The 12,884-nt window shown below is 42.6% G+C and overlaps 1 protein-coding gene across 1 annotated transcript in view; it reads left to right on the top strand.

Annotated features, from left to right (window-relative positions):
* Positions 1-710: 710 nt before the first annotated feature.
* The window catches only part of pdgfd (platelet derived growth factor d), an 85,997-nt gene continuing 73,823 nt past the window's right edge, over positions 711-12,884 (top strand). Inside the window, exon 1 of the mRNA XM_046074176.1 lies at positions 711-1,034. Within this exon, the coding sequence (XP_045930132.1) occupies positions 711-1,034 (324 nt within the window). The remainder of the gene's footprint in view (positions 1,035-12,884) is intronic.

Below are 12,884 nucleotides of genomic sequence, written 5' to 3'. Positions count from 1 at the left end.
CACACACACTCAGCCCTGTGTGTGGTGTTGTCCTTTTGCCGCTCCCCGACGAGACTGCCGCGTCCGTTAGAGGGACCGCCAGGCCCGAGGCTGCTCCCTATGCCGTCCCCCGGCATCCTGCCCCAAAAGGCCAGTGCCTCCCTGCTGGCTCAGCGTCGTGATACTAAGGCGCCAGGGGTGGCCTGCTCATGGTCTAACCCCCACCCTGTGCAGCCACGATGTTCCTGGAAGCGCCAGTGACATTTTAGGGGACAATTTTGTGTTCACTGTTCATGTTCTGCCTGCACTTTCTCTGTTGACAAATGTTTGCCCTAAAGAGCATGTTCCTCAACCTGCTGCTGCCTCAGCTGAGTCAGCGGCCACCATTAAACACATTTCCCCCACACTGTACGGACCGGCTGCAGCTGGCTGGACAGTCTTCATGCAGCCTGGCTCAGATGTCAGAAGTAGTTAATTTTCCCTGTTGCCAACCCCTGCCCCTGCAGGGTTATGATCCCACGAGTGCGGCTATGCTGCTTCATGTGGACCCCCCAGCAACGGCGTCTCCCCCATCCCTCTCCCATCTCTGGGGGAGCGGTACAGCGGCGGACCCACGAGAGTGGCCACGCTGCCTTGTGCAGGCCCTCCCACCACACACAGGAGGGCACTCCAACCCTCCTTAACTGTGTGTGGAAGGCTGTCAGGGGCGGCCCGCCCCACAAAGGCAGTACATGGTCGGCATCAGGGTCCTGTTTTACTTGGACGACCTGCTGCTGCTGGTGCGGTCCCCGGACGAGGCAGTGGTGCAGACGTTCAAGCTCATCGCACACCTGTCTCACCTGGTTTTTACAGTGAACTGGAAAAAGAGCGCTCCTCTCCCCTCCCAGAGGCTCACCTCAGGAGCTCTCTCAGGAGAGAGTGGACACTTTGACGGAGCTGGTCCGCCGTATGGTTCCCCAGACGGTGGTGAGGGCTCTTTCTATCATGAGGCTCCTGGGAATCATGTTGGCAGCTCACGTGGTGGTCCCCCTGGCCCCCCTAGTTTATCCGCCTGCGTGTGAACGTGCTGAGAGAGATGCTTTTCTGATGGCTGGGACAGGTGATGGGCGGTCTGTGGCACGCCCACATGCCTCTCCACATAAACGTGTCGGAGCTTCTCACGGTGTGGAAGGTGGTCGGACACTTCGCCTTCTGCTGCGGAACCAGCACATTCTGATCCGCAATGACTACAAGGCCGCAACAGCCTGGGCTTGGCCAGACGGCTGCTATTGTGGACACACACTCATCTGCTCTCCATAAGAATGGAGTACATCCCTGGGGTGTTGAACAGAGGGGCGGACATCATGTTGAGGTGGGGCCCTCGCCCAGACGAGTGGCACCATTCATGATCTGATTGCCCAGATCTGGCTCAGGTTCAGCATGGCAGAGATGGATCTTTCTGTCCTCTGTGAGTACACGTGTGCTTTCTCCCAACCGGATGGTGGGGGGGAGCAGCCGCTGCTCACGCTGGCCCTGCTCTGTGCGCAGCTGTTATGGTCGCTGTTGTGACCTCGTCTGCACCTACACAGCTGCAGGGCCCCCCATCCATTCCCTGACCCCTTATGTATGGGTCAGTTCTGTGACTTCCCATGCCACGCCATTGGTGATTGCGCGCACGTCGATACCAATGCCACGACTTGTGGGGGGCTGGGTGGCTTATTATGTTGGCTTTGGGCAGGTGGGTCTGTGCTTGGTGGTACCGTATGGGCCCAGTGAGGCATTGAGTCATCCTGCTTTGCCGCTAAACCCAATTGTGATGGCCTTGGAGGGCAGCCCTCTATGAAACAGAACGATAGTTACGTATTGTAACTCCATATTCTATGAGTAGAGGCGCAGCCCTCTAAGCAGTGGACCTCACTGGGCCTTGTTTCTCAGTGCTGAAGAAAAGGCAGTGTGGGAGCCAGGTCTCACCGTATATATACAAGGTGCGGACGTAGGAGAGGCCCACACTGTGGGTGGGTGTAGACAAGCTTTTCTCAGTGCCGAGCATGCATGCGTAGGGGTAAACCCCGTAGCAATGGCCTTAGAGTGGTCTATACTCATAGAATCTGGAGTTACAATGCGTAACTATCGATCTTATGTCCAGTCAACAGTCATGAATAGCTCTTGTAACAAATTAAAGACTCCTATCACTAAAAAGTAAACTTGACATATGAGTTAATCACACCATTTTCTCCATGCGCTCAGTTTATCAAAGAGCAAAGAAGCAATCATGTATTTTCTACTCGGATTTTACCAGAGTGAAGTTTAGGAATTATTATTAAATATAAATCAAGTGGAGGAAAATTAATCATGGGCAGCTCAGTGCTAAAAGATAAAACACATTGTGTGGTATTAATGGCATCACTAGGTCATCATTTAATGAGCAAACTACAAAAGAGATTTTTCTTCTGTATTGTTAAAATGCCAGCCACTCATCAAAGTGCAGCTCAAGTAAACTTGAGTGATTGTTACAAACAACTAGTTAGCCAAGATAAGGAGGGGAGCAGTCACGCATTCTACTTGCACATTGCCCTGCCAAGCTTCGCACAACATTTTCTACCTTCAAAAAGAAGTTTGCAGTTGTCTCTCATACTGGAAAGTCACAACATGACTTTATTCAAACAGAAACCTAAAACATCCCCTCGTCGTCGTGATCAATCCTGGCTTTGTTGTCCTATAGCATAAAGAACAGCTGCTGATGTACCACGGTGGCTGCCTGCTGGGTAGGAAACAGGAAAGGACAAATTCATGTTTATTCACACCACCATTAGGAGGAATAACACACACAACTAATGTGCTTGAATTTATTGTGTGTACATGTGCACTGAATACATATGCACACAGAAAGCTTGAGGCATTCTATTACCCATGCAAACACTAAGACACATGCACTCTGCTGGAAAGCTACAAGATAACACGAGTTTGATAACCAACTCAGGTTATTAAAAGGCTCACTCACACACATACACACACATAGTCATACACAAACATTTCCTCCCTGGCGAGCCATGTTTATATTCTGTCAGGTGCTGTGAAGAAGCAACTCACATTTCATCCAGTCTAAATAAGGTTGTATCTCTAATCTGCAGTAGCTGAGGCAGAAATGCAGAATTAGATTGGATAGAGAGTGAACTTTCTTGTCAGCTATGCTAATCCTATACATTTGATTAAATATATTTAGAGATTTGCTAACTGCACAGCAGGAAAGTGGACCTGATTGAAACTTACATGTAATAAAGTATTTTATTTTTATTAATGTGGGGTTTTTTGGCACTTTGAACCTCTGAATGTCTGAAGAAAGGTCCTGTCAAATTGAGATATTGAACTCTCAATATCACGACGTGGCATACATTTATAGTACATGACACATTCTGTTCACATCTAAGCTATGCATTAGATATCAGTTTCATTTAACTGTGGAGGTTATAACAGCTGTGACTGGCCTTGTTCCTCCCACACACCAATTAAAGACCATGAGTCATAATTCATTCTTTTCACTCATGTCTTTTTACCTGATCAAGTATGATGACTTTAAGCCTTCACTTTGAGACGATACTGTTGTTGTTGTTATCACTCTTGTCAATCTGCCATAGTGCTGCTCAATAATTCCATAAAATAAACCCATAAATGACTCAACAGCTGTGTGAGGAGAGATCTGATGAGTCCGACCTGCTGTTGTAGAAATAGCTGTGACTCTGAATCAAAATCCATCTTCCACTATGATAGAAGTATCTGCATTTATTAAGAGACATAAAGGCAGCTGAAATATGAATTACTTGATATTACTCTAGCAAGCAATGTTTCGAACAAGAATACTCACATAGTGCATTACCTTCAGCCACTGTATGACAAAGTGTGTGTGTGTGTTTCAAAACAATACAATCACATTTCAAATGCAATGGTTTACTTCTGTTAGGTGCACATGTTCACAAATGATGACATTTCTGATTGAATAACATTGCTGTTACGTGCCTGTGCGTTTGCATAGGTGGCTGTGTGTGTGTGTGTGTGCAGGCTCTTGTGTGCGGGTACACCATTAGCAGGGTAGAGAGTGGCCTTCCTAATCTGCTTTCTCCTAATTAAAAGCCTGTGACTAAATGGACCAGCACTGGAGCTGTCTGCCGGGGAAATTAAAAAACGAGAGATGATTAGAGGACAGTGGAAAGGGGGGTGTGGCAGTGCACAGAGAGATGGCGGGACGGAGGATGAAAGGCACTGAGGATGGAGTGTAACAATGGGAGGGGAGGGAGAAGGAGGTAAAGGATGGTGAGAGGTAGAGGATGAGAGAGAGAGTAGAAGCAGATAGGAGGAGGCATAATGGGACAACAGGTAAGAAGGAGGGAACAGAGATGGACAGAGGAAAGGAGAAGGAATGGAGAGAATGGGCAGAGATGAAAATACGATCTTGAAAGAGTTGTGGGTTTAGGTATTAGAATAAAATGAAAAATTTATGTGAGGAAGGAGAAAGGTGGGAGAGCTGGATCAAGGAAAAGGTGGAAAAGTCAGAAACAGAAATACTGTATTATGATAACAAGACTAAGAGTCTATGGTCATGCAAGCAGCTCTGTGAGGCAGCACTGTTCTGTATCATATACAGAACATCAGTATATAAAGTTAGTTTACTGTATTGCACTTGCTAATTATCACTAAAGTCAAAGTAGCCTACTGCTGAGGCTGATTGAATGCCATTATTTTTCCAGGTATTTGGTCAAAGTATTGATAATGGCACTAGATGAAAAATTAGGGGAACGCCAGAGTCAGTAGGATAGAGGTGTTCAGATTGTGGTGTACAAACAAAGAATCTTCAAAGTGAACTTAATACACTGACAGAAAAATGTCAGCCTGGTGGTGGACCAAAGTGGTGGACAGAACATCTTGCCTGACTAAAAATATCAAATGTATCATTAATCTATGGGAGAGATGTGGAGGATTTATAGAAATAACAAAAGTTGTGTTTAAAGGAAAGAAAAGAAAAAGAAAGTAAAATATTTAGTGCTGGGCAACGATTAAAATGTTTAATCCCAATTAATCGCATAGTTACAAGCAAAATTTAATAATGAATTCTAAAGTAGTGTATTGCCCACACTGTGCAATAACATGTGGTTTGCAAACACTTTAAACAAATAAGGTGCTTTCTACCAGCAGTATTCCTTTTACACAGTAGCAATAAAATGTTTCTTGTAAATCTCAACTTAAACATTAATGTAATCAAATCAAATATAAAACCAAAGCTATTTAACACTGCCATGGCATTACTTTTTATAGCTTGTTAAAACAAGTTACCATCAGAGTCCAGAGTTACGATCATAACATCATAACAGGCACCTTCTGAGCAACTACTTAACATATATAAATGTGTTTTGTTTTTTTTCTGAACAGGTATGAGCAGAAACATTTTTCTTTTATCAGGGAGCAGAAAACAGTCTATGTTCAATAGCAAGTGACCCTATTAGAGTGAGGTGAAGTGCTCGCCTCATGCACACGTTGAATTGTCTTGTCAAATCATTGGAAGAGAGACTGATCCTCGCTGTTAGTGAGTTTCCAGAATCTATTACTGTTTACTAAATAGGACATCAACAGGAGGGAATTCGCATGGTGTAGTATTCCCGCAAAACTAGATGAAGGCCTATCAGGTAAAGTTATGTAGCCTATAATTTTAACTTAAGTTAAATAGGCTACAGCTGTGTAGTGCATAGAAGCCGTTGCCATGGTTACTATCCATAGAGCGCCTGCCGTTTACTCTGTCTGATCACCGGAGCAAAGGGCAACCCTGCAGGGCTAAGCAACTACGTTGTGATTTTAAGAACATTTCTAAGACTGACATCATCCCCAATAATAATCAGTGTGCAGTGTGTAGCTATCCACTCTGCTATGACATTTGATCATTTGTCTTGCTTTTGTTTATCTCCTTCTCCCACACGCTGCATCCAGTGTAGTCTGACGAAGCCTCCCTCCACTGTTTGTTTGGGTGGGTGATTTGCAGGCTGATCAACATCCCACCCCTCCTGTGATCCATGGTTTGACTGTATGTGTATTTAGAGCCAGTGAGAAATGGACTTACAAAATAATAATGATAATAATATTACGTTAACGTGCAATAAAATAATTGTTGGCGTAAATGAAATAATGCCCAGCCCTAAAAATATTGCTTGTCCCTTTTTTTATATACTTAAATGACAGACACATAATTAGATGATGGAGGAACTTGAATTCTGATTATATCAAAGACACAAAATACATGCATAAGGCATCTGGAGTTGTTGCAGAGAACTTCTGCCCTGGAGCACATAGATCTGCATTCTTAAGGATGCTGTCTTATATGAAATGCTAAGCTTTGCATCTATAAAAAAGAACAGGGATAGAGGATAAGAAAAAGGGGAAGAGAGGAAAATAAAGACAAAGGGGGTGGTTGGAGAGAGCTAGAGATGAAAAGACAGAGAAAGACAGAGAAACTGCGCATGCAAGACAAGACATGAGCGTTTGATTATCCCAGCAGAATCAGCAGGGTACTTTGGCTGAATGCAGATGTACTTGATGCTCATACTTTGTGTTTGCAATTCATTTATTCTTTTTCTACCCTTCTTTCTGTCTCTTTCTCTCTCGCTTGCACTAATACATGGCCCATCTTCTCCCTTTTGCCTCCACACAAAGCAAACCATCAAGACATGATTACTTATTCCCCTCAGTAGAAAAATTTACCAAAACGTTATTTAACCCGAGGCTGTAAGAACAAGAAAATATACTGTAAAATGTAATACACACTAAGTGAATGTAAGTGGGTGCTTTCATTCAGAGCGCCTGAAGGTGCAGTGAGTGAAATAGCAGTATGAGCCTGACACCAGCATTTGGACTGGCAAGCAATATCTCTCTTTTAGCGGAGTGTGACAGCTTGCAAGAAGGCTTTTACCATCTTTATTCACAGTATGCATTTAGTTTATGCCAATCAAAGTGCACTACAAGTCAAAGGGGAATGAATAATTAGCTGGTAAATACCTGGAATATGAACACCAACAGTTGCTGCCCAGGTTGTTTGTCTTGGGGGTGGGACATAACAAAACAATATCAATCTTTCCTGTTATTCAGCAACAGTTTGGGCTTGAGCCAAGGAAAACAAGTAATTCATATTACTCTCAATGTTCAGTAAATTATTCTTTTTACAATATGAAATATCTTTTCCCTTTCATTGTAAACAAATTTAAAATCAACTTTTCTCTACAATAAATGTAGATCATTTTTCAGGGATAACATTTTTGATTTGTCTGGTATTTTCAGGGTGGCACAGTGGCTCAATAGCTGGCGGTGCTGCTGGACAAGAAGACAGACCCACGTGTGATTCCTAGGCCTTTACATGTGGAGTTTTACCCTCTTTAGGACCCTCTTGTTTCATGTATAACATATCACGTAGATAGGAGATGGGAGTCAGATTTGCCATTGTGATGGACTCAACTTTTGTGCAGTCCTGGGTGTGTTTCAAAAACCTCACTTACAATGATCAAATGCATCCCTGCAATAATGGTGCAATATGTACATAATATAATTCAATGACACTATAATATGTCACTCCATTAAAACCGATTATACCATGTGGTACACTGTGATATTAAAAGTAATTACATAGTTAAGGGCGATGACGAGCGCCCTAGAGGACTGGCTGCTGTAAGCATTGGCTGAAAATTTTATAACAATTACACACTCTGGGAAAAGCAAGACAACCATAATCAAAACACCTCTGAAATCTGAAACACTTTCTTGTGATGGTGAACCTGAGAAAGGTCAATATCGATTGCCAAAGAGAGTTCAGCTAAACCTCCTGTCCCAGCCGGAACAACTCTAAGCTGAGTTCACAGCTGCTCTCTTGGGGTGTTGAGCAGACAATTTCCTTCAGACATCAGCGTTCACCTAACATGAGCTACCTGCTCCTTTACAGCTCATAATCATGGGAGCTGCCATAGTAAAGTTTTTTGTTAATTTGAGTAGTGGTGACCTAAATGCGAGAGAAAAGGGCCTCTGAGAAGAGGATCATCAGTTTGATCTCTTGAATTGGCAGAATAATACAAGCACAGACAAAAACAAGGCACTTATACCCCAACTTCTTCAATGGAGCAGCTCAGTGGTCAACAGTAGTTCCCCGTTATGAATGTACAAAACTAATGTAAGTTTTATGAATGTGAAGTGGGGCACTGTCTGAGAAAACATTCCCAGTATAAATAAAGTTTAAAGAAATGTTAAACTAAATGCAAAATAGGTCTCTGACCTGTTTCCACTGAGCCCCAAAAGAGTAAAAAAAAGGATTTAAGAATTATCTTTCAGAATAATTAGAACGCATGAAGGGATGGTGCAGTGTAGTGTCTTTTCCTATGCATATATTTGCTTTTAGTTCAGCAATTCAACCAGACAAGCATTGTGTGCCTTTATTCTTTAAATAGTTATTCAACAAATACTGTATCATTTTATGTATTATGTATACTGTACACATCTTAGCTGACATCTTCATTTTGTTTCACTGTGATTTTTTCTTTATGCTTCGCACAATGTACTGAATAAGCTATAGTCAGTTGGTTAGTCAATCAATCCAACAAAAGGTTGTACAGAATAGTAGTAGAATAAGGACCACTTTCTTCATGACGGTTTTGAAAATGTATACATCAAATCAAGAATCAACCACTCCATTTAATCCTGACTCCTCAGATTTACAGTGAACAGAACTATACATAAAATATAAAGTGAGAGAGTGAAAGAAAGAGAATCAGGCCATCCTGTCATGTAGCATGCTAAATATCTCTGCAGACCACCACCAGTGAAGCACAGGGATTAATGGGCCAATGGAGGCTACTTGACATTTCTGATGACTATTTCTACTGCAGGGAATGAAAAATACAACCCTGGATGCCCACACACACACACACACACACACACACACACACACACACACACACACACAAAATCAGGCAAACAGCACAAGAATACTCAAAAATACACATACATAATGCTGCAGGTGTATAAACATAAAAATATGATATCTTAGGGATTTCAGCAAATTCAAGCGTTTATGCATACACAAACATACCCCACAACACAGATACATACATAAAGACGGAACATGTGTGAACAAATTTGGCTGATATATTAAATAGTTTATCAAAATTTTCAACCAGTCAGCCAATTATCTTAAATATTTATTAGACACACACGGTCCAATTTATCAATATACACTCGTCTTATTCAGCTAAATTATGCACAATGTGTTCACTTCATAAATCATTATGATACATGGGCCGAGTTAAAACAGACAAGTTAAACTTGTAATGGAACAAAATCTACAGGGTCATGTGTACACATACTTCCCTTGGCTTACTCCTGCCTGGCAATTAATCTTTGCCATGATTCTCTAACATAACTAGAATTCATCCTCGAGCTCCTTTAACCACAAAAATATATATAATTTAAATAATGTGGGAAGAGGAGCCACTTCATCAACACTGTGCCACTTTTTAGTAAAGGTTGCATTGCATTTTCATCATTTTTGGCCACAACGTTGGCTTTTCAGTGTGCTAAAAGAACATTTTCAGTGCCATAGCCTCTGGTGCCTCATGAATCAGTGCAAATGGCTACATACAACTCCATAATGGGAAAATATGCAATAAAACTCAGTATAAAAAGAAAAGGACTGTCAACGTCAGCAGATCGCTGTGCTGTTCAGACTACATGACTTGCACAGGATTCTAGAGGTTGTTGTGGTGCTCACACTACTGATCGGCGACAGAGGATCTCACACTACACGAGCTGGCAACAACTCCGTCACTCGATGACTCTATCTGGTCTCCAAGCAACATAACGAAAGAAAACACATGTGAAAAGTGACATGGGAAATGTAGCATACCTAGATTTAGTTATGCATTTTAATAAATTTATATGAATTAATACCCAATTATGATTTTTAATATTCATAAAATCAACCATATTCCTCGTTCCAGGGCACCACCGGAGTTGTTATAATCCTAGAGTCTCTGGACCTCTAGGTAGCTTTTGTAGTGAACAACGTTGTGGATTTGTGCATTTTACATTGAATAAATTTGGAGCTACCCTAAATTCCTTTCTCCTCCCCAAAGAAGAAGGGGAGGGGTCAAAGTTGCTTTCTCTAAGTGCTATCCCGACCATAAAACTGGCACCTTTTTGATTCCGAAGCTGATAACGCGGGGCCTGACTGTTGAACTGACAAAGAGACACGAACCAGCCATTGGCATTTCCCTCAACAGCCTATCAAAACTGCCCCCCCCCCCACACGTTTCCGTGGCAACTGACCTTATTCTTTGTTTTATTACCACATCAAAGGGATACTCCTTGTCTCACCTAAGTGTGACATGGTCCAGACAGAACTTTCAATGTAAAACGGACTGCAGTCTGCAAAGACTCAAAGCATTTAATTAAATCTTTAGTTACCTGATTTACGTTTGCCTCTATTTGAGTAGTTATGTTAACTGTTGTTGCTATCTGTTGTTGATATTAGTGCTGAAAAGAAGTTACTTGTGCAGTATTTTTATTTTCAGCAAGACACTCCTTCATCTAATGTAATCCAAGCTTTCCTCATGTAACCTGAGCTCCCCCAAGTGGGCGAAATAAGTATTACATGCCCTCGTCGGAAATGCTGTTAAATGTATAAATATCCTGACCAATAATGTGACAATTGTTTCCTGTTATCAAATGCTTAGAACAGTACAACCGTTTGACCATTGAGGTTCGATTGTGGAAAATGTTTGATTATAATACGTGCAAATAGATTTCTTTTCTTTTAGACATTAAGTTTAGAAACCTGAGACGCCCCCTGGGGAACCACGCCCCAGACAGCAAAAGAGCGACACGCGACCTGCTCGCTCTCTCTCTTCTCTTCGCTGTTGGCTCTGCCACTCTGCTCGGCCCTCTGGACGCTTCGGCACGTGTGGCGTGCCTCGCCGGGCAACGCCCAGACTCGGCCAGCGAAACAAACAGGCCCTTTGTTCGCCTGAAGCTACACACCTGAAGTGCCGCGACATCGATCTGCCTTCAGTTTGTTTTAATTTCCTTTGTTTGTTAAAGTTATGAGTCCGTTAAGTTACACTGGACTAATTCAGGAACGACCAAGTTCCATTTTAAGCCTTTTTCGTCGAGCCAACTTCACCAAGGTCAGACCAAGCCACGTGGTCTCGCCAGCTACAACGAAGGAAACCTGAAAACAGCCGAATTGCCAGACGGAGGAGGCGTTTTCAATCAGACACGGAAAACCCCGGAGAATCCCTAGCAAAAAGCCAGGATCGGGCAGCTAGAGTGGGACCAGCAACAGGCCAAAAGCAGGCTGTCGACAAGCAGTAAGACTTAACACACGTCCTGTGATCAGATGTCCATTTTAACTCCTAAATTATAGCATTAGTTTACTTTAATTAGCTCCTATGCCATATGAGTCAAATGCTTCCCACAATCGAACCTCCAGGCTCATTGTTCAGCAAATGTTTATGTTCCCTGTATCCAACCATCTTTTTATCACCTTAGTTAGAGAATAAATTCACTGTCATATAATCAAGAGCTGTGTGTGTTGCCTATTTATAGTTCCTGCCAAGAGAATTGACCCTTTAGATATGAGACTGACTGACTGATTTAAGATAATTGAGCGATTATTAACTAACTGATCACTAGTAATAATTGTGTAATTATTCAAAACTACCTAGAGGTCCGGAGACTCTAGGATTATAACAACTCCGGTGGTGCCCTTAACGAGGAAATTTTGATTTTATGAATTTTAATTCATAATTGGGTATCAGTTCTCATAAATTTATTAAAATGCATAACTAATAAATTTAGGTCTACTACACTTTTAATAATTATACAATTATTAGTATTGATCAGTTAGTTAGTAATCGCTCAATTATCTTAAATCAATCAGTCAGTCTCATATTTAAAGTGTCAATTCTCTTGGCAGGGACGTAGAAATAGGCAACACACACAGTTCTTGATTATATTACAGTGAATTTATTCTCTAACTAATGCGATATAAAGGGTGGTTAAATACAGGTAAAATAAACAATTGCTGAACAATGAGAAATGGAGGTTCGATTGTGGGAAGCATTTGACTCATACGGCAGAGGAGAACTAATGAAAGTAAGCTAACGTTATGAGTTTAGGAGTTAAAAGGAAATCTCTGATCACAGAATGTTGGTTAGGTCTTACGGCTTGTCGACGGCCTGCTTTGGCCTGTTGCACGGGTCCCACGCTAGCTGCCTGATCCTGGCTTTTTGCTAGGGATTCTCTGGTTTCTCCGTGTCTGACTAAAGAAAACGCCTCCTCCGTCTGGCAATTCGGCTGTTTTCAGGTTTCCTTCGTTGCCGCTGGCGAGACCACGTGGCTTGGTCTGACCTCGGTGAAGTTGGCTCAACGAAAAAAGCTTAAAATGGAACTTGGTCGTTCCTGAATTAGTCCAGTGTAACTTAACAGACGGATAACTTTAACAAAACAAAAGAAAGAAAGAAAATACAACAAACTGAGGGGCAGATCGATGTCGCGGCACTTCCCGTGTGTAGCTTCAAGCGGACAAAGGGCTGGCCGATTCTTAGGGCGTTGCCTGGCGAGGCACGCCGGACGCGTGCCGAAGCGTCCAGAGGGCCGAGAGCCGAGAGAGAGAGAGCAGAGAAGAGCAGAGCAGAAGAGAGCGAGCAACGTCGCGTGTCGCTCTTTTGTTGCCTGGGGCGTGGTTCCCCAGAGGGCGTTTCAGGTTTCCCGAGGGACTGCCTTTCTAAACTTAATGTCTAAAAGAAAAGAAATCTATTTGCGCGTATTATAATCAAATATTTTCCACAATCGAACCTCAATGGTCAAACGGTTGTACTGTTCTAAGTTAAGCATTTGGTAACAGGAAA

Source organism: Micropterus dolomieu, linkage group LG17 (genome assembly GCF_021292245.1).
Source record: "Micropterus dolomieu isolate WLL.071019.BEF.003 ecotype Adirondacks linkage group LG17, ASM2129224v1, whole genome shotgun sequence".
Classification (NCBI taxonomy): Eukaryota; Metazoa; Chordata; class Actinopteri; order Centrarchiformes; family Centrarchidae; genus Micropterus; species Micropterus dolomieu.
The sequence above is the reverse complement of the archived record's forward strand: the minus strand, read 5'-3'. Positions and strand labels throughout refer to the sequence as shown.